General features: G+C 33.1%; 1 protein-coding gene across 1 annotated transcript in view; it reads right to left on the bottom strand.

Moving 5' to 3' along the window:
- LOC145683277 (uncharacterized) overlaps positions 1–27743 on the bottom strand; it is an 84098-nt gene that overhangs the window by 37779 nt on the left and 18576 nt on the right. The window contains exon 3 of the mRNA XM_081754643.1: positions 11940–12092. Coding sequence (XP_081610769.1) covers positions 11940–12092 — 153 coding nt within the window. The remainder of the gene's footprint in view (positions 1–11939; positions 12093–27743) is intronic.

Here is a 27743-nt window from a genome sequence, read left to right as displayed (position 1 = left end):
ATCAACTTCTTAAACTCTCTATTGTAAAACTCTTTACCTTGATCAGTTTGTAAGTTACTAGGCTTTCTCATTCTTAATATGGATTCGAATGCTTCTGTAACATTCTTCCCACTCTTATCTTTAACAGGAACAGCAAACGCATATTTCGAGAACACATCTATAATCGTTAGCAAATACTTATAACCTTTATTGATTTTGGAAACACCTTTTAATACTCCACTATCCATTTCTACAAGATCAGCCTGCCAAAGATCATCGATAGCTTTTATAACTACACTTAATCTGTCAAAGTTTTTTCTAGATGGTTTGTGAATTTCTTCTATAATGTCTTCTCTAACACCTTTACCTTCTTCTAGTCAATCAGGCTTTTTAACGAATTGAGTTTTAGTAATACCACATACAGAACAAATACCTTTCTTTAGATATCTTCCATTCTTTGTTTGTTCAATTCTAATAGTATCTTTCTTCGTATCTGTCGATTTCTTACACTTAACACAATACATCCTGTTTATTATATAGAAAATCAATAACTATCGCTGTTTAATATTATGCTATCAACATTCTCACCATCATCATCACTATCTTCGTCTTCTCTTTCTACATGCATAAGAAGCAATAGTAATTTACCATGTTTCAGATCAGAACCTTTAGATGGTCTAACTGCTAATTTATCATTTGTATTAAAGTGCAATGGAAAAGTTTCAACTAGAGAATCATTTAAATATATATCTATATAATACGTATTGTAAGATGATTCTATATGCATTAACCTACCTTTATAAAGAAATTTGTATGCGATAGATAGATTATGTATTAAAAAGAACGGAGTTTCAACATTTTCTGATATCAATCGACTATGAAGCTCTATAACATAACTCCGTTTGATGAAGTTAAGCTCTTCTTTCAACATAGCAATATCTTTTCTCACAACTGTATTATCTAACTCTGATGTCATTTTAACATTACCAAAGATGTCCATATTTATTATATAGCAAACGTCTTTAGGAAAGCTCTCTTTCTATGTACATTACAACAAACAATAATTGTCCTTCTTCCATAGCAGAATTTTTATTCGGTTTAATCGTAATTATATCGTTCTTCTTAAAGTCAAAAGGTATCTCTTTAACCAAAGTATCACCCAAATATATATCTAGAAAGTATTTATCCAAACTTAAGTCCATGTGCATTATTTTTCCATTATAGAGAAATTTGTAACCGTTAGAGAGATTAAATATTCTAAAGATTGGCTCCTTAACGTTTTTAGCTCTTAATCGATATAGTAGAGGCATGGTTTCTTTCTGCATAACCAATTTAGTAGTATCCATTCTAATCTTTTGAAAATCTTCTTTCTTTATGTATGTGTCTTGTAACGTTTCTAATGCATCTTCAAATCGTTTTCTATCGTTCTCTAATTGGGCTTCTATTGATCTAAGTTGACTTACGCTAACAACATCATTTAAATTCTCCAACAATTTTAATTTTTCTTCACTAATATCAACATCACCTTTTCTATCTTTAACATTACCAAATATATCCATACTCATTTATTATACAGAAAATGCCCATCCTAGTTTTTCAAAACATTTCTTTAACATCTCTATTTGTCTAGGTGAGTGTTTAAAATCAATATCGACATGAACATCGTGCTTTTTCAACAGATAGCGCAATACACATTTTAGATTAATAAACAATGCTCTTTCCGGATACAGCCCCCTAAAGACCTCGTGTAAGTTTTCGAAGTCGTCTTTAAGTGTTTCCTCCATATGTCGTAAGTTTAATGGTTTTTGATCGGTAAGATGATAGTGTATTAAATAGACATCATCATAATATTTTGTGTATTTGTTTTTCTTTAGTACTTCTAGAACATCTTCTGTTGATATTAAATCTCTTGGTATATCTCTAAGCTCATCATTTAACACCTTGAGCACTTCTTCGGGAATAATTCTATCCTGTAAAGCTTGCAAACGAGATACCTGTAACTTAAATCTTTTTGTAGTATCGTACCATGGTTTTCTCGCACAAGCAGCTCTCATTCCTTCACAAGTATCGTAAACCCAACCACTCTCTACAAAACAATCATCACAAATGTATCTACTCATACCTTTTGTTAATGACTTACTACCACAATAACTGCATTGTAATGGTGCGGCGCTATAATTTAACAGCAAGTCCTTTAAGGTAATTATTGGACGTAACTTTTCCAACTTTTCTTCCGTGTACAAAAATTTAGGTATTAGCATTTTCCATAAATCAATGACATTATATACGTTGTTTCTATCTTTTAAGTCTATCTCACTAACATACTCAAAATACTGATAAAAATTATAACTATCTAGTGCATCTAATTCATCCTGATGCTTCTCAAAATAAGCTAAAAATCTATTGTGTATAGTTTCCATTGTTTATCTTAACACAAAACTTTTATGGATACAAACCATAAAAGCACTTAATCATTTTTAATCATATACATAACGTCACTAAAAGGATACCCTTGATTTAGAAGATTTAAAACCTTAACACAAAGATGACCACATATAACTGAGTTAAAGTCTTGTATTCGTTCGTCATTGTAAAATAAGTTTTCGGTACCAAGATATTGTACCAGTTGTTTAGGAGGAACACCGCCATAAGAATCGAACACGTACTTTATGTTGTTATCTTTCCAATAGCATATCCAATGAGTACCAATGTTTTCTGATTTATCGAGGTTAACTACACCACACTCATGTACATAGGGTTTTTGTGGAAGTTCATCACTCATAAATACACCTCTAAATCGTTTTATCTTTAATTCTTTAGCCAACCTCTCTATATCGAAGTTGGTCAATGGTTTTAGTTTTTTGACTTCTTTGGTTTACCTGCTCCCTGCTTTTCTTCCATAGCCATATTGTGCCTTTTTTGTTCTTCAAGTTCTTGTTTATTTTTCTTAGCATCAAGTACAGTTTTAGTAATCGCTGCTGCACCACCTGCTAATGAGCCAACTGCACCTAAAGCTGCTAGAATGGCTGGAATTGTAAAGATAAAACCACCCATATGCTCTTTCTTAATCTTTTTCATTTGTGCAGTAGTTAAAGTTAAATTCATTCCTTTACCTTCTTTAATTTTCTTGGCTTTATCGTTAAGTTGTTTCTTTGTTAATACATGATCGATATTTAGATCCTTTAGTTCGTCGTAAGGAACACTAAACATACAACCTTTAATGGAACACATCTTCCTATTTATCTAAGAGAAAATCTTGGTTTGCAAAAGTACAGTTGTTGTTGCTCCACCAAAATCAATTAAGGAATCATTCTCATCTGTTATCCTTATCTCAAAATTATCAACCTTGTCTTTGGATATAGGGAAAAATAATGGATAAGTAGGCTCGTAAATAATACTATGTTTGAACTCAGCATCTGTTTTGAATGATGCTATGATCCCTGTTTCTCTATGTGTGTATTCTGTATCTTTAACAAACATGCCATCTGCTATATTACAGTGAACATTTATAGTATCAAACGGATGAAACTTTGGCAACTTACTTCCAATATGTGTTTTGTTCTTTTCTAAAACTTCAAAAACATTAAACCCGAGGACAGTGCCTATACTCCCAATTGTAACATCATTACTATCTGTTTCAATTTTAACTCTATTTCTTAGTTGATCTTCTGATAATGTTATGTTGATGGATTGAGATTTTAAATACTCATTAAGACTGTTTAAGCTGTATTGCCCTTCTGGTATAAAAACTTGTCTATCACCATATGAGAAACTGTTTTTTTCTGTTGTTATGTTTGGAGTTAGATATGTACTGTAAAACCCAACTAGTCCTATACTTAAATAGTTGCTCCTGTTGTCTAATTCGTAATGGAGTTTCTTCTTTAAAACTGAAGTATCACTCGTTATCTTGAATACCTTAGCCATTTATTATATAATAAATGAATGAGTTTGATTTACCTAGAGATATTCCAAGAGAGAAAGTAATCAAGTTAATAGAAGATGTCATTCGAAAGTTAGAATACAGTTTAAAGAAGAAAAAGAGAAAACTACGAATTGTTAAATATGCATACTACACTTTGATCACGTTGTCGGTTATACTTTCTGCAACAACTGGGTTTATTAATATTTTTATACCTGTAACAATTTACTCAATATTAACAACGTCTCTTGCAACTGGAAGTGCTATTATAACAGGGTTGTCTTCTAAGTTGAACATAAGCAAAAGAAAGGATGAATATAAAGCCATTGTCACGTGTATTAACTCATTTAAAGAACAGTTAGAGATGATAATAACACTAAATGGTGAAATGGACAACGAATATATAAAAAATACGTTGCTTAAGATCAGAGAACAACTTAAAGATATAAGATCATAAAAGGTGATGATTTTCTCTATAATAAATGAGTAAGAAAACTATTAATTGGGATGTGAAAGAGATGATAAAAGAGACAACAGCTAAGAAAAGAAATGGAGAGCTTATACCTGACGATGTTCGATGTCTTATCGTGGGTCCGTCGGCGTGTGGTAAAACTTTTTTGTTATTTAACTTCTTATTACAGCCAGGTTGGTTAAACAATAATTACTTCTACATATATTCTAAAAGCATGAATCAGCCAAAGTATGAGCAGTTAAAAGATCGATTTGAAAAGGCAGAACTAAAATTCAATAAGCATATAGCAACGTTCTTAAGCGGTAATGATTCTATTGTGCCTATTGATGAATGTGAAAAATACTCTGTTGTTGTGTTTGACGATTACATTTTGGAGAATCAAGATACTGTTAGAAATTACTTTACAAGAGGTAGGCATAGACATTTAGATTGTTTCTATCTTACACAAACATATTCGAAAGTACCTAAACAGCTTATAAGAGATAACGTCAACTTCCTATGCATATTCAGACAAGATGACACTAATCTTAAACATGTGTATAATGAGTTTGTTGGAGGAGATATGTCTTATGATAAATTTAAAGAGATATGTTCAAAATGTTGGCAAGAAGATTATGGTTTTATAGTAATTGATATGACAAGGAAGGTAAACAATGGTAAGTATAGGAACAAGATAAAACACTTCTTGAACGTTTGATGTTTATTGACGTTTTACGTTTTAACGTTTGACGTTTATTGACGTTTATTGACGTTTATTGACGATTATTGACGTTTATTGACGTTTATTGACGATTATTGACGTTTATTGACGATTATTGACGTTTGTTCGTTTTCTATACAATAAATGGATGAGAAAGAAATTGATAAGAATATTAAGTTGAAAGAGTTCTTGATAAAGGGCTTCAAATCTTGGAAGAAAGAAAAAGCAGGTATATACGATAAATTTAAAACACAAGAGCAACCTGTAATTGATGCTATTCAAAACTTGGGGAGTGAGATCAAAGAAGTAGCAGAACAAAATAAAAATCTAATAACTGAGCTTGTTCCAGTTGCACATAAGACGGCTTCAATAGATCCTAGTCTACTAGAAACACCTAAAAAGGTAACTTATGATAGTTCTCCAAGTAGTAGCGATACGCCTATAACCGGAGAAATAAAGCAGATGAAAAAACAAATTAGAGACAAAGTGGAAGGAGTAGAGCCTTTAACAACAGCACAATCATTTGGTAAGATTGCAACGAAATATTATAGTAAAAGAAATGATACTGTGTTTGGAATAAGAACTGTAGAAGAAGATGGAAAAATAATAAATAAGATAGGAAATTCTGAAGTTAAAGTGAATGGTGATGATTTGATAATTAGTGGTAAAACTTATAAAGGAACAGAAGGTCTATGGGAATTGTTAACGATGAATACTAATAAAACCATTGAAGATTATGACGATGATGATTTTGAACAGTACAAGGAAATAATAATAGAATCAGATGCTGCCTTCCAAAAATATAATCGAGATAAAAAAGTAGCATCTAGTAGAGGTTCAAAGTACATTAATATTATCAAGCCTATTTGGGATAATTATATTAAACCAACTTTACCCCAACTCCTAAAAAGAACACGACTGGTGAACTCCTAAAAGGACTGGTGAAGGAATTAAACAATATACAGAGATACCTAAAGAATATGTATGGATGGATGATGTGAGAAAGTTAATTGATCGGCTAATAGTTATAGATGGAGAAGAAAGGGCTGGTAATCATAACTTTTACAATGAGAAAGTAGGTATAGTGAGTATGATTAATAATAAGCTTTCACAGTTTATTCCTAATGATCCAAAAGGTATAGGGTATTTGATTAAGATCTTAAATACATTACCACCGCGATTTTGGAATGATGAGAAGCTTGGGAAAGGATTAATGAATAGGATTTTAAACATGAAGGGTATTCCAGAGTTACATATTCCAGGCTACAAATTTTGCGGACCTTTTACGAAGCTACAAGAAAGATTAGAAAGAGGTGATGAAGGTATTAACCCATTAGATGAAGCTTGTAAAGAACACGATATATACTACAGGGGCAATAAAGATACAGAGTCAAGACATATTGCAGATAAAGAACTAGAAACTAAAGCATGGAAAAGAGCATTTAGTAGTGATGCGCCAATTGGTGAACGATTAGCTGCTTTTGGGGTTGGTACTGCTATGAATGCTAAGGTTAAGTTGGGATGGGGGTTGTAAGTTTTTAAATGTTATTATGTATGAGTCTTTTATGGATACGCCCCATAAAAGTGTTGTTTTTCCTTGGTCGACTTTCCGACAATGCTAATATTTATACAGCTATACAAACACAAACAAACTCCCGAACGGAAGATTTTCCGATTGCAAATACACAAGACTTTTAGATCCTTCACATGTGAAGGGCCAAGGATTAGAGTTCTTTAACAAATCAAAAGGTACAAGCATTGTTTCAAGATTTTCTTTATAATAAATGGATAGTGTTGAGAGTTACGAGTTACAGAGCTTTAAAGCTAACACAAGAACATTTAATAACTTGAATGAAGCTAACAAAGATATTGAGTTTGATTTCAACGTGGGCGATGGCTTTATACATCCACACAAAGCAGATTGTCATATGACTTTTGAAGTTGTTGGTGCATCAGTTGGAGGAACATTTGGTGCAAACGATACTATAAAACTTGTAGATAACTTCTTCCCATTCTTCTTTTCTCAAATTGAGGTTAGAAAGCATGGAGTTGTTATAGATAAGATTGAACTACCTGGAATAACATCTACAGCTGTCGGAACATTGAAGATTTCCAAGCCAGAAGTTGAATATCTAAAACAAGCAGGATTTGAAACAGATGATAAACTTGGCCTAAGAAAGGACTTTAGCGTTTTGTACCCATTAAGATTAATTCCAGGCTTCTTAAGTGATTATAAAGAGGTTATGTGGAAAGGTGGATTGAGAATAACATTTACAAAAGCTAACAACAATAACGATGTCTTGTACAAATGGACTGGATCAGGAGCAGCTCCTCATGATGGAAAAATAACAATAAAAAGTATGGAGATAAGAATGCCTATTGTTGAATACGAATCTAATTACGAAAACAAGTTAAAGTTGAATATTCTTAAAGAACCTAAAGTCATGTTTTCATTCCATACTTATCAATGTGTTCAGAAGAATGTTGCAGGTTCTTTCTTAGAGTTTGATGTTACTACTCAATTTAATTCTAGACAATTTGATATGCCTGATTTCGTAGTTGTAATGTTCCAAACTGATAGAAGTGGTAAACAAACAGCAGATGCAAGTAAGTTTGATCATTGTAAGGTAAAGAATATCTATCTTAAGAATGGGAGGAATGAGGTATTTCCAAAAGAATCAAGAAACTTAGATATTGCTAACAAGGATTATTTTAAGATGTACGAAGACTATACTGCATTTAAGAGAATAACGTGTGGCAACACCGAAATGTACTATGATCCTAAAGAGTTTATAGATAACAGACCAATGTATGTGATTAATTGTAGTAAGAGGAAAAATGTATCGCTAAATGAGAGAACGAACATAAAGATTGTGGTAGACTTTGCAGAAGCTGTGGCTGCTAATACTATATGCTATGCGATTTTAATTGGACAGAAGAACTTTACATATGATCCTAAGAATGAGAAAGTGGTAGAAGAGTTTTAAATAGTTACATGTTTGTTTGTGTTGTTTATGGAGGTTTCCATAAACGAAATCGATAAAAAATGAATAAAATATTTTTTGATTTTCTATATAATAAATACGATGGCGAGTCATATTGAACATTTAAACAAGCTTGGAAGTCTTGAGCAGAAAGAAGTTGTTGGATTAAGAGAATTAGAATTGAATACAGAATATAATATTGTGAAAATGGAAAAGATTAAAACTAAGTTTGGAAAGAGCATATTAGTTGAGTATGAGGAGTTCAAGGTTTTTCTTCCACCTAGATTTACAAAACACTTAACAGATAAAATGATTGATGAGATCGTTAAAGATGGGATAAAAATCAAATACACTGGTCTAAAAGAAAACTATCCAACTGTTGAGTTCTGTATGTAAATCCAAAAAATGAACGAAAATGAACAAAAATATGTTGTCATAAGTAAAAAATGGAGTGTTTAGAAATGGATCCCCAAAAGAAGTTTATACTTACTAACAATTTCAATGTAATTGTGAAAAATGTGCAAACCGAAGTTCAAGTAGTTTTCGATATTAACGGCTGTCTATTCAGCTTGAATTACGATCAGTGGACAGAGTTTAAGAAATCATTGTTTCCTATAGAGAACGAGGTTAGCAGAAGATTCCATTATCAGTATCCGAACTTGTAATTTCAAGTATGTGTTAAGTGTATAAGTGTTTTTATAGTATCAGGACTATAAAAACTAAGACCATTGGATATACAGAACATAATGTCATTTGAATTTTAAAGATACATGTATAAATAAGAAAGTTATTTGAGTTTTTGTAATTATATCCTTAGAGTTATGCAACCTAAAACATTCGATAGATAGGAAATTTATTTGTCTATTGATTGTCGTTTGAATTTTGAAAATCGGTTAATAAACAACGGAGATAGAACAAATTGGGAATAGTATCCTTAGAGGTATGCAACCCACAATGCATTCAGAAGATGGCAAATTTTTTTCTCTGTCGAATGTCGTTTGAATTTTGAAAATCGGTTAATTAGGGACCGAGTTATTAAATAAAAACGTTATTTGGGGGTGGGACTATCAGTGTTGCCAACTCATTTTTAACAATTATCATATTTATTAGTAATGGGGTGAATTCATCCCTATATGTTTTAAAGCGATATCTTGAAAAATTAAAATCCTGGAACGTTCCGAAAAAATATATTGAGTTGGATACACTGACTTTTTTTTGTCCTGCAACTTAGGATTTAGTTCTGATATTCTGGTATCGCTGAGTGTTGATGGGAAGGAAAGAAAGAAAGAAACTCGAAGGAGACTACGTCACGGATTCAATGACGTCATGTATGATGTATTATCCGCAAAGGAGACTACGTCACAAGAGCGCCCTCTGTCCAGTGCTAGCTACTGTTGAAGGAAGAGGCTCTTGCATATATATATATGTTGGCATGAGGAGAAGGAAAGAGAATCGGATTAGACAGTCTTGTGCTGGTACTGGAATCGTTCAAAATGAATCAGTGACAGATCATCTGTTCCGGAGTTGTATGTATTCCTTCTCATTGAGTTTTCTAAGCTAATTATTAACGGATTTTCATGATTCAAGTGTCAAATGAAAGCTTATAAACTGGAGATTAAGATGCAATAAATATATTTTGTGTAGAATTCCATTGTAAGTTTTTAGATGTAAGTTTTTATGATTTTAAATGTCATAAAAGCATATTCAATCTCGCTTTATGCTATCCTTCTGTGTTAAATTGCATAGTGACGGTTTCTTGGGTCATTCTGTGTTGACTAAAAATATATACGAAATGTGTTAGCTTGGAGTTTTGGCCCAGAAGTAACCACCCCTAACTACTTTTGTAATCCCCAAACACTGCAATAGGAGAATAACATATTGGCAAACCTCTCTAAAGCGTCACTCTCTCGTACGGACAATGACAGTCTTTTCTGTCTTTTATAGGCATTATTTACGTCCGTATTAATGACACTTCCTCTAGATTCAAGTTGAAAAGTATAGTAAAAAAGTATAGTTTGTAATTCATATCATACGTGTCACCAACGAAGCACTGTAACATTTTGCTTCCTTAACTGACTGCTCAGCAACCCAGACAAAGCGTCAAGTGGCGTAACTAAAGGCTTGGGGGCCATTTCGCAGACAACGTGGAATGGGACTCCTTCTCTACGTCCTACATCACGATTTGGGGGATTCGTAATGGCTTGGGGCCCACCGCAATGCGAGGTCTGCAGGGTCCTTATTTACGCCCCTGAAAACGTCTGTGTTTAACAACACTCTCATGTCCTTTGCTTGCATCCCACTCCCATCCAAGCTGTTTTAGACACAAAAGTGATTGACAGTTCCCTACCGTTTGGGATGACACGTTATGCTACTGTCCTTCAGGAATCTCTAACCAAGCAAAAAACAAGTTTCGTATTTTTTGCCCGCGGGTACACATATTGTCTCAAAAAAAAAAGGCTTTCTGGACTGTAATTAACCCACAAATTAAAGCGACATACTGAAAACGTAGTAAGTAGTGATAAGCGTAAAGTGCAGAGAACTATAACATCTTATTTCCATGTTGTGCCTCGAACATAGAGTTTTGGATGGCGGAGGATAATGCAGGTACCGTAACATTTTGGCAATATTCGCAAATACATGATTAATGCAAAAATATTTTTTTTTCTAACTGCATATTACCTTGATTACTAATTTACGTAAGAAAATATTAAAATATTGAAACCTCTGTAAGACGGACATCTCTCTATAGCGGACAATTTTTGATTCCCCACGGCTGTTCGCTTTACAGAGGCTTCCGTGTATAACCATTATTTGTGTATCGCTTCAGGTTCAAAAGTTCTACTATCCCAAACTTCGGGTTGCGTTGTATATTGGACACCCTGTAGAACATGCGCTTTTAGTTATACGTCTGCTATACGTTAAGTCTAAAAGCTACAGGAATTACGCATGTAACCTACCTTTTTAAGTACTCCACCTACATTTTTTCTCAGTGTATTAGCGAGAATATATTTGAGTATTTGTATGAGATACGTATGAAACTCTCGTATATTTTGTTATTATTGTGCATGAGCTATCGTACACCGTATGTCAGTTGAAATTATGTGGAGCAACGCTAAGGGAAATCTACCTGGAAAATAATTCGATTGACTTAGAGCAGAGTTTCTCAACCTGGGGGTCGAGGCTCTTAGAGAGTTGCAAGAGAGTTTCATGGGGTCGCGAAGAAAAGCTGAAGAGATAAATATAATTAGAATCTAATACCGGATATTAGTCAAAGTGGCAGCCTCTCGAAAATTAAAATACTCAATAACTTTTTAAACAACTGTCCAAGTTTTTTTGAAACCAAAATTAAAAATCACTTTATTCTTTATCATATGACCCAAAATTAAGGGAGTTATGAAGTTTTAAATTTTTCAAGCGGCCTCCATTTTGAAACAGTATGACGAATCGGATTCGGTATTTGTCATATGAATGAACTGACTTTATTTGGTTTAGGGGAGCTGCTGTATCCACTATATGCTATAAATGGATTCTACTATTATAGAAATAGCTGGATATCCTGAGATCTTCACAATAGGTATATTAAAAATCCCACACAAGCTTATTACAAACAAGAAATTATAAGAGGGTCGCTGGCAAGAGGATGTGATAAAATGGAGGTCGGGATAGGAATTAGGTTGAGAACCACTGGCTTAGAGGAAGGCGTGATTGAGACTGCGTGCAAAGCACGTGATTCAAAATTAAATATTAAGCTTTGTATTTCTATTACGGTATTTAAAAAAAAAAAAACAATGAGACCACCGAGATTTTCATTAACTTTTGTTTACATTTCAAGTCTCAGTTTGTAATTTTATGCTTATATGCTTTGAAAAATAACATTTTGTTTACCTCTTCTCATACTGTCCTTCTCGCTGTTCATATTAATCGTTGATACACCAGCCTCCATGCCTATTTGTTCCCAATTTGGCATCGTGCTGACCGTGGACAGATTGGAGGCGCGAAGGGTTATTCTCTCGATCTTTTCTTTAGTGTCAAACTTTCCTAGAAATAACAAAAGGAAGGCAAGATAAGATTAAATAAAATAAGATACATTATGATATGACATGATACGATATACGTCATCATATGATATGATACGATACACAATAGGATAGGATAAGGTGTCATATGACATGATATGGTAGGATATAAGATATGATAAAATAGTATATGATAAGATATGATATGACATGATATACGATACGTTAGGATAGGATAAGATAGGATAGGACAGGATAGGATAAAGTATGATATGACATGATATACAATAGTTTAGGATAGGATAAGATAGGATAGGACAGGATAGGATAAAGTATGATATGACATGATATGATAGGATATAAGATAAGATATGACATTATCCCTTATAGGATCCTTGCTTTTGGGGCTATTTTTTAGACTTTCAGTCAAGCAGCTACTGTATCGTCACTATTTATCCTAGGATCATGGTTCATACCTCATTATCTTTAGAATAGAGCTGGCTTTCAAATGGTACCACTTGCATGCTCATACCATATACCAGAAGCGGGAAAAAATGTCAAAGTGAAAATTTCGGAGGGAAAAAATTTTTCTCGAACTTTGGCCCCCTGGACCCCCCTGGACCCCCCTGGACCCCCCTGTGTGATCGTAGCCATCTAAAACAAATCTGATAAATAGTACTTGGTATACTGAATGTGTGTGCCAAATTTCAAGTTTCTATCTTGAATAGTAAGGGCGGGAGAATTTTTATCAAAAATTCCCACAATGCCCCAAATTACCACAAAACACTATGATCTCAGGGGAAAAAATTCTGAGACATCCCTAATTACCCTAGGACTATAATCCGCCAATCATTCTCTTCAGAATAGAACTGTCTTTCAGGCGGTACCATTCACATGTCTCCATTATGTATCTAAGGCGGGAAATTCCTGCAAAAAAGGGATTTTTTGGGGCAAAATTTCCCTATTTTCAACTTTTGCCCCTATGGACCCCCCTGTTTTTACGCAGAAATCGGAAAAAAAACTTCTGGTAAATACTACTCGGTGGACTGAATGTTTGTGCAAAATTTCAATCTTCTACGTGAAAAAATAGGCCCGTCAGAAAAAAATTTCCCTACTATGCCCCACCTTTACCCTATACAGAAGTATATTTGGATAAAAATTCACTGAGACGGCCCTAATTATCCTAGAATAATAATTCGACCGTCGTTCTCTTCAGAATGGAACTGCCTTTCAGACGGTTTGACTCACGTGATCCTATCATGTACGTGAGGCGGGAAAATGACTAGAAACGGGATTTTGGGGGTAAAAAACCTTTTTTTTACCCTTTTGCCCCTCTGGTTCCCCCCCCTGTTTTAGCACTGACATCGGAACAAAAAATCTGGTAAATACTACTCGGTGGACTGAATGTTTGTGCAAAATTTCAATCTTCTACGTAGAAAAATAAGCCCGCCAAAAATATTGAACATAGGCTTAGAAAATGAGAAAAGAAATTTTTGACTTATGACGTCATCACCTCCTATGTCTGGACGCAGGACGGTCTGAAGCCATACGTAATGTCTTCTACAAGGCCTCTGGACTTGGAAAACAAAACAAAAAAAAAAGAAAAAAACGGACGAAAAAGCTCAGATAGAAGAGAAATAACGCAATGTACCATGAAAAACGCGTATGGTACAAATTGTACCATAGGATCCCAAAGGGATATGGGATAGGATATAATATGACATGATAAGGTATACGATAACATAAGATAAAGTATGATATGTCATAATAGGATAGGATATAAGATAGGATAGGATAAGATATGGTATGACATGATAAGATATACAATAAGATAGGGTAAGATATGACATGATAAGATATACATATATTAGGATAAGATAGAATATGATATGGTATGACATGATGAGATATACGATATGATATGATATGATATGATATGATATGATATGATATGATATGATATGATATATGATATTATTTTCAGTTTAGCCTTACTTCCAGCAGTGAGGCTATATGAGACGTAAACCTATAGCTTAAAGTGGAATCCGATCTTCATGAGCTGCCGCCAGGAATCGAACTCGGATTTCCCACGATAACCGCTTAGAGACGAGGAAGCTCCTAAAAAGGAAAAGAAAAATGGTATTTGACCATATGCTTTATTTATAATAACCGCTGATGGACATTAAAATTGGAACATGCATATGAAGGAAAAAAGACAAAGGCCTTAAGGCCGTGTCTAACGTTTTCAGCTGATATTATCAATCCCTATATAATAACATGGTGAACTTCTTTCCAAAGTATTATGAAAACTATTTGTCTTATGCAGTTCAAAATTTCTCCAGGTGTTAACCTACCCCAATACTACATGTTCACTTTTTTGTTTTTTAAACTAGGTCTTATAGTTTATAATTATTACTTTTTACAAGTAAATATGACAGCGTTGTAAGCAGGCTTTCTTTTCCTGTTCGTCGAGGTGCAGATACCTGATCCATTCACACCATTGTTCCCCACTGATCTTCAAAAGTTTGGTAGGGGAGGGAAACAAGTTACGAAGTGAGATAAGATCGTTTATCTAAAAATGCGGAGAATGCATATCTTGGAAGTTATGTTAGTTGACAACCTGATCATATGGTCTCAAGAACAAAAGCTTGCAGAGGGCAAGAGTGGCTGCTGTCAGAAATGAGAAAATCTTATCTACCTACCTATACATCTTTTTACTTGTATTCTGTAACAAGTCTTCTTGTCAAACGGTGTGCGCTTTCCTTAGTCTCCTATTTCAACCATTTTTGATCCTAAATATTGAGTCTTGCGCGGTGAAAAAAGGAAACACGTCAGAGGAACGCAAGACAAAAAGCATTATGATCAATATTTTGCTTTCCAAAATAAGAAATGCAACTTTAAAAAATAAAACTTTTAAAAGAAATATCTGGGAAAATGAAAGAACAAATCATGGCATATCATAAGTGTGTATAGCAGTAGTAGGCCTACACAAAATAAATTATTAAATATTACAATATTTCTGAGGGTCTACATTATTTGGATCCGATATGGGTATTCCAAGGATAAGCAAGTGAAATATTTTTCAGTTGATTTTGACTGAAAACCTGATCAAAATAGAGCAGAATTATATATATATATATATATATATATATATATATATATATATATATATATATATATATATATATATATATATATATATATGTGTGTGTGTGTGTGTGTGTTGTGTTATGTAGTATATTTTGACTCAGTTTCCTGATCAACGTTACGTTACATCTTAGAAATCTAGAATTACGTCACTTTTGAACAAAGAGATGTTGTTTCCCCCATGTAGTTCATAATACTTCATAATTTTATTGAAAAATATCTGGCAACGTGTATCACTTCTACTCTCCTGATTCATTTAAAGAACCAATTACAGGTTGGTTGCAAACTGGAATTGTTATTTTCGGTCAGGAATATCAAATTCTCAATTAAATTTGGCTGATACATGAACCTTGTCGCAAATTGGAATGATCACAAATCGCATTGAATAAATAAAAATATATACACAGAAAGCTATATTAATCCATATATCCACATTCGTGCATAGGACTACTTCTATTTTGTAGTTGACCATTCATCACAACAGAGTTAATTAATACTTGATCTAATGATGATTTTGCGGGTGAAACATCTCAACCAAAATCTCGCGGCCTACGATCTCGCCTGGCTGAAACCTGGATAACGTGTAACTCATGTAACTGAGATACAGCACTGAAAAGTTTGCTCCATCACCATGATATTGTTCTATGTGAACAATACAATGAACATAAGTATTTAGTAATATTATGAAGAGTAATTTATATTTATGTACTAATAATTATAACAAATATGTTTTGGTTAGTGGTCCATATAGGAGGCTATCGAGCTCAAGCTCTTTCCGAAATAATTTCATTATTATTTTTTCACATTATACGTACAACGCAAACGCTTCTTACTGGTTCTCAAGCCTCCCCCTCCGAAACAAGATCCTAAATATGCCACTGGTTATGATAACTGTTGAATATATATTATAAGTACATCTGTACAAGCACTTTGGCAGTTTATACTGGAAAATATTTCACTATGGCGTAAGAGAAACAAAAACTGGATATTGGTCGATATTCGTGATGTATTTAAATTTTAGCAATTCGAAACGTATGTATTTTTTTTAAATATATCTATTCATATAATGATTGGATAAACTTTTAGTTTACGCGCATACCCACCGTTGTTAACTCACTTGCTCCCTACAGACGCACTAGTAGTTGTATGCAAGGATCTAGTCAGGACTTCCGCTTTGATAAGACTTTAATTCCCATATTAAAACCTATAGTATACAGTGGATATTATCGCTGTGTGTTCCCTTGAATAGCACTGGGGGAGATTAGACCCGGAAGTGATAAAAATTATCAAGAATGATTAATTTTGTGAGTCGATAATTTTTAATTGGAGCGGAAGAAAGTTTGATACTTTGAAAAATATTTTATGATAATTTTAATTAGAGCGGAAGAGGCTGTGATATGATTTCTTTTTTTCCCCTTTTGTAGCGGAAACTGAATATAAGATATGAATAAAGTCACGTATAATTTGTTAGTTAGGGGAAAAGCAATATATGCTTTGAGTCACGTAACTTGTGTGTTTGATTAGAATATCAAAGGGAGTAATGATATGTGTATCATCTTGTTTAATTGGAGCAGACTTCCCTCCTTTTTGCGTGGGCAAAAGGGAAGTTTTGGATAACAAGCATAGAGATATTGATTTCGTTTGCATGAACGTGGGATGAAATACGTGGGGGAAGATAAATCCCTCCTCCTTTTGTGGATAAGAAGCAAAAACTGATTTATAAATAAAGTATATTGCCTTACACGATTTTAATGTTGTGTTTTTAGGTGCTAAGTTGTTTGTAGACGGTGTAATTTGATTGGAACGGTTGGATTTATTATTGAAGGTAAGGAATTTTATTTATTTATATCAATTGAATATTAAAAAATATAAGATGAGATAAATGCCCTGTTATTAGATATATAATGGTAGTACTTTGATTGTTGAGTTGCTTATGATATAACTCAATTATTGGCTATTATCAATTATTGGCAGCGAGGCTATATTGTTGTATATGCTTACAAGACTTTGCTTGCAATGATTATATTAACAATTTGAAAGACATAAGATGGCGCCGGGAATGGAACCCGACTTTGCTATGGCAAAGACGCGTACGCTAGCCGTTGCTGCGGGGAATGGAACCCGGCTTTTGTACGGCAAAGACGCGCACGTTAGCTAACGCCGGGAACGGAACCCGGCTTTGCAACGGCAAAGACGCGCACGTTAGCTAACGCCGGGAACGGAACCCGGCTTTGCAACTGCAAAGACGCGTATGTTAGCTGTTGCGGGGGAATGGAATTTGGGTTTTTACGAAAAAAAAAATGCGTACGCTAGCCACAACGGATGTTTATTTTGGTGCTGGGGTTTGAAGGCAAGCGATTTAAACTTGGAAGTTAAAAGAGCTTTATTTGAAAAAAAAAGAAATGAATTTTATTTTCTTATTTGTTTTAAAACAGAATTATAAAAATAATAAAGAGACTTTGCTTGATTTTTAAAATGGCTGAAGTCTTGTTAACTATCACTAGCGTTGAATGACAGGAGGGCGTAGCTCTTGAAAATTGACCTGAAGGAGTTTTAAGCTGTTGAAAGGACAGTAGGCAGGGCTAAAGAGTTTGCTATCTGGCAGGGGGGTTTGAAAATTGACCTGAAGGAGTTTTAAGCTGTTGAAAGGACAGTAGGCAGGGCTAAAGATATTGTTATCTTACAGAGGGTGTTGAAAAACATTGATAGAAGGGTTGACTTTAATGGGTGGAGTGTTGGTTAACATAGACTGGTCATTGGTGGTTTTCCACCATTTTGTTTTTCTTTTAGCAGAGTAATTATAACAAGCAATGGCGAACATCAAGATTTTGAATGAATTAATAAATGGTGTACAAGTTTTAAATGACATTGCCTTATTTAAATATGTAGGGAAAAAAGAGACTGTTTTTGCATACAAAGTATGGTACATTTGCGAAATGAGATGAGTGAGTTTAACGGGAGACGTATGATTAAAGTAAGTGAATGATGATGGGCGGAGAAGGGGAAATATTGAGAGAACTATGTAACGATTTTATTGTGTTACGTCCGACTATTATGCCGGTGAGGTAAAAGGCACTATTGGTTTTATGAAACTTGTAAAGAAAAAAGTATATAGAAAGTGGAAGGAACCACGAAAAAAATTGCACGCATACGGTTTTCGTTTGCCACAATTTATATATATATATATATATATAAAAAAAATAAATCCAAACTTAATGTTTGTTATGAACAATGTTGAAATAATTGGCGGGGAACCCCAAGTACAAGAGATGAATGCTTTAGCATTTTAGCTTGCAGAGAATGATGAAATTTAAGTTAGTATATTGTCGTGTTGGTCCGAGCTTATGAATAGTGGAATAAAACAAGAAATAGTTTACTTACCTAATGTCCATATGGCAGAACACATTAACACACTTTACGTTATGGTAACTGATACTAATGTATAGTAGAAACTGTACATGTTTTGAATGAAAGAACATAGGAATGTACTTGATTTATAGTAAACTGATTTTATATATATATGCGGAATATACTTTTGTGAACGATTTTGTGTATGGAACCCCATTTGTTTTGCGTGATTGCTATTTTTGTTGAGTAAGAGTTTGCAGCGGCACGAGGAATTTTCGTGACGAAGTATATGCGACCCGCCTTTTGCTGTGGTGCGATGAAAAACGCGGGCATTGCCTATATGGTTTTGACGGTAGCGTATTATGGTGAAGCGCGCGTAAGAGATATTTGTGGAAATGGCCGCTTATAGTATGCAAAGTTGCAGATTTAAAAGAAAGATGGCCGACATTGTAAAGTTTTATGTACAGTGAATATTAGTGAGAATAAATGTCACGTTGTAAAAAGTATACTATATTGCGTATAGGAGCATAATGAATAGTATTGGTAATGAGTAATAGCGACATGAAGTAATGATGTATATAGCGTATGGAAAATACATGTACAATGGGTAGTTAACATGTTGAGTGACGCTAGTATTAATTGATGACGTATATAGCCTACGGAAGGGTAAAAAATAGATGGATGTAATGGGTGAGAACAGCATGAACTGATGGCGTATATAGCGTATGAGAAAATACAAATTTAGCATTTAGTAAATATGATGGTTGAAAAATGGCATTAAGGGATGACGTATATAATTATACTTATGGATATGTAATTTAGTTGTATAGCGAGTGATAGTAACATGAAGTGTTGCCTTATATAATATTACGTGTGAACGTACAGCAGCGGTATGAAAGATACAGCATTAGCTGAAAGCCCCTAAAGTTGTAGAAAATAGACGCAAAGCGCGTACTAAATGGAATAGCTTCCACATTGTTGATGTTAGCGACTGCTATCGTGTACATAGTATACATTAGATTGTATGGATGTGGAAAATAGACGCAGAGCGCGTAGTATATGCAGTAGGTGGCACATTAGATGTTATGAATGCAGAAAATAGATGCAGAGCGCGTTTTGTGGGCATGCTATTTGTGAATGTGTTGAAGAAAGAATTTATTTAGCTTTTTTGAGCGAGCGAACGGAATTAAACTGAGGGACCAAGTATGAAATGGTGGATAGCAGAAATTTTATTTTATGATAGTTGGGGATTGAACCAGGGATTGTATGCAGTTGAAATAACCACTGAGCTATTATAGAATGTTAGGGGTTGTTTTGATATTTGCTAGTAGTAGTAAAAAAATGATTTTTGTTGTAGTAGTATTTATTAATTTTATGTTATTTTTTCTTTTTTAGGAAGAGTATTTTTTGCTTAGTGGAACAGAACTGGAAATTTGTAAAACGTAAGTACATATATATATTGTTAACTTAGGGGTAAAGTTTTGTATTGTGAATGGGAAGAAAAAAGCAGAGGGGGAGTGACAAATGGTTTGGGTTTTGACTTGCATTGTACAAGTATTAATTTATAATAGAAAGGAGGGAGCTGGTAGCAAACTTGTTTGCTATTGTGTTAATTAGTTTAGAAACTTAAAGGCATGGAAAAGTAGAAAACAGCATTGAAACCCGCCCATTGGGAGAACTTATATTTGCATAGAATTAAGAAAGGGATGCTAATTGTTATTTTTCGTAACTTAGATAAAGTAAATATTTTTCTGAAATATGAGCAATGTAATAGAACACTAATTAAATATTATAGGAATAGAATAAACTAGAATGGAAGAAAGTAGAAACGCTTTCAAAGTCTTGACTGGCAGACCCATAGGAAAACGACCATTAGGAAGACCTAGGCGCAGATGGGAGGATAATATTAAGATGGATCTCGCAGAGATAGGAATACAAAGTAGAAACTGGATCCAATTAGCTAAGGATAGAAGTCAGTGGAGAGCTTTTGTGAACGCGGTACTGAACCTCCGGGTTCCATAGGCCATAGAGTTAGTTAGTTAGTTAGTTAGGAATAGAATAATAAGCGCTATTATTCTATTGGAGAAACGTATTGATTGGAAAAGAAACAAAACTCTATTGTGTAAAATTAGATACAATTGCGTTTAATATAGCGCTGTTACTTTGAGTATCCTATTAAAATTGTTTGGAAGTTACTTGTGTTCATTTGATGTAGCGAGTTGATTTATGAAGGGGAACATATAAATTATATTTATTATTGAGTATATGATATAATGACTTGTATGGGGGTAACACTAGTGTAATATCCTAATAGTAATTGTATATTTTAAACTCATTATGGATTTAGTAGTTAATAAAAATATTATCTGTTCATTTAAAACCTACTTAGGCAATATGTAGGAAAAAAGTAATATTCAATTAATAATTATTATTATTTCTTGCTAATGTTTGTATATACATTAGCAGTTTAATGCTTTTCTTTTAAAAAGGACCTTTGGAAATAACAGACAAAGGGAAATATACCTTACCTAATTTGTTTTGACTAATTATAAGTAAGCCTCACACTAAGTTTGATATCGTGCGGACATGAGAATAGCGCTGCGTTGTGGGAGGGAAGGGGAATGGCTTGTTTTTACAAGTTAATTTTGAGGGTAGGCTAAAGCAAATAGTTTTTAGCTTTGCCTTTGAATAAAGTGGAAGGAAACCCACGCACACACTGTTTGTATACCTATTAGGAATTGAACTAGGGACTTATGCATTAGAGCAAAAGAAATAGTAATTTTACGTAGAAATGATGTATTATTTTGAATTATTATTCTTACTGTATAATACATAATTAGTATGGAATTTAGGATTTATATTTGGTCGCGCTTTAGATAGGACTACCTTGGCATTTACGTAATGTGAACGAAGAAAAGTTTACGTAGGGAAATGAACTTAAAATTTCTAGCACCAATTTTAGGAAAATTTCTGGTATGAGAAATAGATGCACTAACTTTGAAGTGTTGTGTTTTGAATGGAGATTTTTAAATAAATAAATATGTGGAAGTTGAGAGAGAGACTGCATGCCATAATAATAAAAGTGGAGAAACTTAAAAGAAAACTGCTAAATTGGAAAATATAATTTAGTTTAGTAATGCAAGACGGTAAATGGATTGATAGTAGGCAAAGGGAAAAGCCATATAAATTAGTATGTAGAGTTTTTCAATTATGGATACTAAGTTAGGTTAAAATGATCGAAGAGCAGGACTTGGAATATTTTGGCTTTTACCTAGTGCACCGGGAGTTGAATGAAAGACCGCATACACTAAAGGCAATAGCGCTACACGGAGTTGAACATAAAGGAAGGAAGGTGATGCCGGCCAAAATACTTTAATCGTAATAATAATAATAATAATTTCGAATTTGCCCTAATTTTTATAAAGAAGAAAATCCACAAGTTGTTCACGACACAAAGTGGGTTGTCATTCATGTGTTACGTTTATTTATTATTTAGAAATATCAGTAAATTTAGAGAGAAGGTAACAACATTAAAATAAACGAACAAGGTTAGAAAACAGTAATATTTTTACGTAATGCGCTTATGGCGCTTTCGACCAACCTCGAGGAGTTGTTTATGGTTACAAAGAGCAGTTAGTGAACATAAGCTTTATTGCGTGCACCTGAAGGAAAACAATAAGATTATATATGTAAGGTATAAGTTAATAGAAAGGTATAGAAGGTAGATGGTTGTAGTAATCAGTAATGTATGCAACATAACACGGACCGTGAAACCAACCATAAAGTGGGGTAGACGTAAAATTGAAATGACCACCGGGAATTGAACTCGGGTGTTAGAAAATATTATATACATTTGCAATATTTAGTGGAACGGATTTTTGCTTAAAACTATTGCTTATTTATTAGAGGAATACCATTAGTAGCAATAAGAGAAAAAGGAGAAGTTAACTTTGATTTTTTCTGCTAAGCGGAAAGTGAATTTGAGTCTTTTATTTTTATTAGTTAGGCATGAGAATATCATTGAGTACCTAATGTATTAATTTTATAGATTTGAAAATATTTGTTAATTATAATATTTGTATGTTTTGTCTTTATAGGATGGCAGAGGGAAAGTCGACCATTTTTTATGACCTGATAGAATATGGGCCGAAAGAATACTGCGAAGAAAAAATAAGAAGAAGGGGGCAAAAACCAGCATATTTTCTTTCTTACGCGTGCCCGAAGAATAAAAGGATAGAAAAATGGCACGCGTGTGAATTATGTATAAATTTTACAATTTTACAAAAATATTTAGAAAAAAAGAAAGAAAGAAAAGATGAAAATGATATTTTAGGGTTAGCATGGGACTTAGAGGGAAAGTACATAAGTGAAGTAATAAAAGATGAAGAAGAGGAAGAAAGCAACAAAAGAAAAACAGAAGAAAAAGAAATGGTGGAGGGAGAGGTAATTTTTGGCCTCCCATAAAAAAAAAGAGAGAAAAAAACAACTTGTATATAGATTAAGAATAATAAAAAGAAAAAAAAGAAAATCTTATAATTTGGCTTTAGTTGTAATTTAGTGTTTTATTTGATAAGCATTCCTTGTCCCTTCAATTAGTATTGGATATTTGTTGCTGACCGTAAAGATTCTTGTGTGTTTGACAATGGTTTCTCATTTTTAACTTTAAAGGTGTTTGTGACTTTCAAAACACATTTGAAGGGTGACCCATAGAGATAATTTTCCCTCTTTGTGACTGTTTGCTCGTTTTTTAAAAAGACAACTATAAGGCTGTGACAATGGATTTTGTAGCACCTAAGGTATTGTATTGAACTGGTTTAGGAAAATGAAAAGTAAAATAATGAACCAAATTTGGGCGTTCTAGGAAACATCTGGTTTAACTTGAATATTTCTTTTAGGTGACTGCATACTTTTACCTGATTTACTGCAACTCCAAGAGTTGTGGGTTTGAAACGAATTTGACATTGGTTTTACATTAAAAGTATTCTAATCTTATTATTACTTTTTCAAATATAACTTATAAGAATTGTGTTGATAGGTTTTTTACTAAAATAATATCTTGGCAACAATTTCTGACATGGTTTCACTGTAATTTTGACAGGACTTCAGTGTAACTTTTGACAGGGTTTCAGTGTAACTTTTGACAGGGTCTCAGTGTAATTTTTGACAGGGTTTCACTATAATTTTAAAGATTCATGCAAATGAATGATAAAGAAGAAATTAAAGCAAATGAATGATGATCATGTGATTGAAGAATCAGTGAAACTTGTGAGAAAATTACTTTAAATTATTTTGTTCTTTATAAAAGAACGGCTGAATCTATTTATTTGAATAAATTTTGGTGTAAAGAAGAATGAGGATTTCTAAAACAAACTAGAATTTTTTATTGACAAAATTTAAGAAATTTTGATCCGTGTAGAATAATAACTTGAGAAGCTTTTACAGGTTGCGCAAATGTATATTACAGATAAATATAGTTTGGATGAGATGAGTACTACTAGTTAGGATTTAGATTATGTCTATTTAAACTGTTACGTTTGAGGGATGACGTTGTTGATGAGTTCGGGGAAATGGAAGGGACGTACACACTATGTATTGTTTGGACATTTGTTTGAGCACGGAAAACTGTATTTAAATTAGATAGCGTGAAAAAGCTGTTTTAATTTTTATAACCACCGGGATTGGAAACCGCTTGCAGCATAGCGACAACGTTAGCGAGTACACTACGCAGGACTACTGTAGTACTAGTTAAACATATATATATTTGGATCAAACTGGAAAATGGCGGAATTATGTAGCGGTAGGATGGAAATAATTTTCACATTTTTAACTAGTAAAAGAGAAAATATAGCCGGAAATGGGAGGACAATATTAAGATGGATGTGAATAGAGAGCTTTTTTGTGAACCTCAGGTTCCATAAGAAATAAGGTTACTTAGCTAGTTTAATTAGGTTAGGAATTCACTATTTAAGACAAATTATTGGTAATGAAAAATAAGTAAAGAGGAAAATCAACGGACATATTAATTATTGCTAAAATTATCTATAAAATTGAAATCACATTGGAGGGAATTACTAAGTAATTGCCGTGGAAATTAAATGAGGGATCCCCAAATAGCAGAAATATTCACTTTATTAATTATTTAGTGCACCCCTGCATTAATGAAATAATAATTTAAAGATATGTGATTAGCAAATTAAAGTCTTAATAGTATTTTAAATCGTTACACGATTTTAAATGTTAACTAACAAAGCAGAGAATTTTGGTTATTATCCGATTGAAAATCTCTTGTTAAGAAATTTCAGGCTTAAAATTATGCTTTTTTTCCTAAAATATGTACGCTTACTTTGAGGCAAAGAAAACAGGGAACTATATAACATATATGGTTTAGTAATCAATTTTAGGGTCTAGGAGGCTCAGGTGAGCAGATCATGTAGGTAGAATGGAACGGTTTTAAGTGAAAACAAACATTAGGAAGACCTAGGCGCAAACGGTTGAATCTCGCAGAAATTGGAATACAAGTGTTACCTAAAATCACAGCCAGTAACGACATCTTCCAACCATTCATTTATAAGGTATTTTACATATAGAAAATTACTGTTGAAATAATATGTGATACATTCAGTGAGAGAATGTGATCATTTATTAACTTTAGTAAGCCATAAAGTAAATTTCGAGGAACAATTTATTATAGAATGTCTATGTAGACATTGAATCTTTAAGTAAAAATCCTATTGTTTTCCTTAGCTGAAAATGAAAACTAAAATCATATATGAAGGTATTATAATAAATTAAAGCACTAGCACCTGTGCCTAAAAAATTGTCTAATTGAACGTTAGATCCTATTTTGCACCAAATGTGAAAAGAACAATCACTTTTATGCTGCTATAGAAAATCCAACTTAGATTCCATTATGTAAGAATTGTGTCTAGCCCCATATGAAGAAGTAATATTCAGAATACGAAATGACATAGGAGATTCTTATATTTAGTTAGTGATTAATGAAACCGCTGACGATTTATTTATAACTGTAAAGAAAACTAACCTTGATATCTTTTCTTAGGCAATGTTCCAACCAGTTTCTTTTCCTAATAATATCTAAAAGTGTTCTTTTCTCGCCCACCACTTTTTCGCTTAACCCAACTAATTCTTTCCATTCTTTTCTACACTCACATTTGAAAGGATTCCAGGCGATTTTTATCACCTTTACGTAATGTCTACGTTTTTGACCCATACAGTTTGACGAAACTTTATCAACTCTATTTAAGGTTTCAGAAAACAGTCTTTTTCTTACTCCTGAAGGCTTTTTTCAGCATTTCTATTCTTGCTTTTATTTCATGTTTGCACTTTATCTTATTACTAAGAATACTACCCTGATATCGAAAACTATTTATTTGTTTTATTTTCTCCTTTCCTAATTTTACATTTGACACAGATCCCTTGGTTACAATCACCATGGCTTTCTAACATTTATTTTCATTCCATATGTTTCAAAACCCTTTTGTCATTTTTTAAAACATTTTATTGATTATTTTTCTATTGATTAAGATTTTACAAGAAGCCTCATATTGTCTGCAAATCTATTGAAATGCCGTCATCATCATATAGGCTCTTTTTCACTACTTCTTCTAGATACTTAATAAATAACATCCTTGTTGAACTCCCCTTCGAATTGCAGTTTCTACCATCAGTTTTTTCCCATATTCTAACACTTACTTGTTGGTTCATGTATAAGTTTCTTACGAGTTTTCCATTCCAAGCCTATCTTTGTTAGAACTCCCAACAACAATTTTCAATTCATGCGGTTAAAAACCTTTTCTAGATCAATAAATATAACATACACCTCTTTCCCTTTTTCTATAAATCTCTTTCACCAATTGCCCTTAATAATCTAATTGCATGTTTTGTGCCCTTGCCTCTTCTGAACCCCTCCTGAACTTCTTTATTTGTTGTTTCATATAATCTTCTGTTTAGTATTTGAAGAAGAATTTTAGCTGCATAAAAGATGATACTAATAGTCCTCGTATGTATTTGCTTTTCATTTCTTATCCATCGGTATTGTGATCGTTTTTAGAAAGTCCTATTTTATATATTTCATTACATAGTGAAAACAATTCTTTGTTTCCTATATTTTTAATGAATTCGATTGCTATGTTCCGATTGCCTTTCCATTGTTAAGGTTAAGGTAAAACATTAGAATATTTTACGAGTGTTAAAACAATTGTATTAAGCCTTAGAATCCCGAAAAATAATACTGACCACCGGGGTCCATTGAACCCGAGGACTATAACTGAATTTGAAACGTAGTTTTTGCATCTTTTGTAGTTTATCTGTTTTTTTCTCTATCACATATTTTCTTTGGACTTGTTTTGTGATCATTATCCTTGGCTGTATTCCTATGAGTAAATGGAATGTCACAAATGTCTTCATATTGAAAGCCATCTTTTCCAAGTGGGTCCTTAAAGGCAGCAAGTAAATAAAGTCCATAATATATATAAGCACTCAATGGTCTTACATCTAGAATATCGTAGAATGGGTCATTCTCTGCAAGCTAAAATGTTAAACCATTTGATTCATGGAATCCACTTTTTTCTTTCCATTATAATCTTCTGAGATTTGAGATATGAGAAAAAATTACTAAGAAGAGTTACAACTTTAGGTGACAAAAAGATACTATTATAACATTGTTTTGAAATCCAAACATGGTTGTAAATTTCTTTCTCTCCTTAAAAATCGTGAAATCTAATGGCAATTCTCCATCATATGGTAACAACTGTCAGGCGCCTTGAAACCAAATCCTGTACAACTTTTGCACTTGTGATATAAACGCACGTAATATTACGGCCACTGTTTTTAATTTCTTCCTTGACCATTTTTTTATCTTTCTGAATTTTATCTGACCTTTTCCTCGTGTTCATTTGCATCTTCGAGGTATGCTTTATTATACTATCATATATAGCCTAAATTTTAATTCTATTATTTTCCAGTTTGCAATGTATTTTTTCTGTGTTTTTTCGGCTGCATTACATCGAAATTTAAAATTTATTACTATTTATTATCTTGGACGCTCATTTGACCAATTCCACTATCGACAGCAATAAATAAGAACATAGCTACAACTTTCTTTAGTTCAGTTTTATCCTTTTTCTTCCACCATTCCTTTGTGTTTGTTATATTAATT

The sequence above is a fragment of the Thermobia domestica genome, chromosome 4, assembly GCF_964235325.1.
Source record: "Thermobia domestica chromosome 4, izTheDome1.hap1.1, whole genome shotgun sequence".
In the NCBI taxonomy this organism is placed as follows: domain Eukaryota; kingdom Metazoa; phylum Arthropoda; class Insecta; order Zygentoma; family Lepismatidae; genus Thermobia; species Thermobia domestica.
This window is presented reverse-complemented; position numbering and strand designations above follow the sequence as displayed.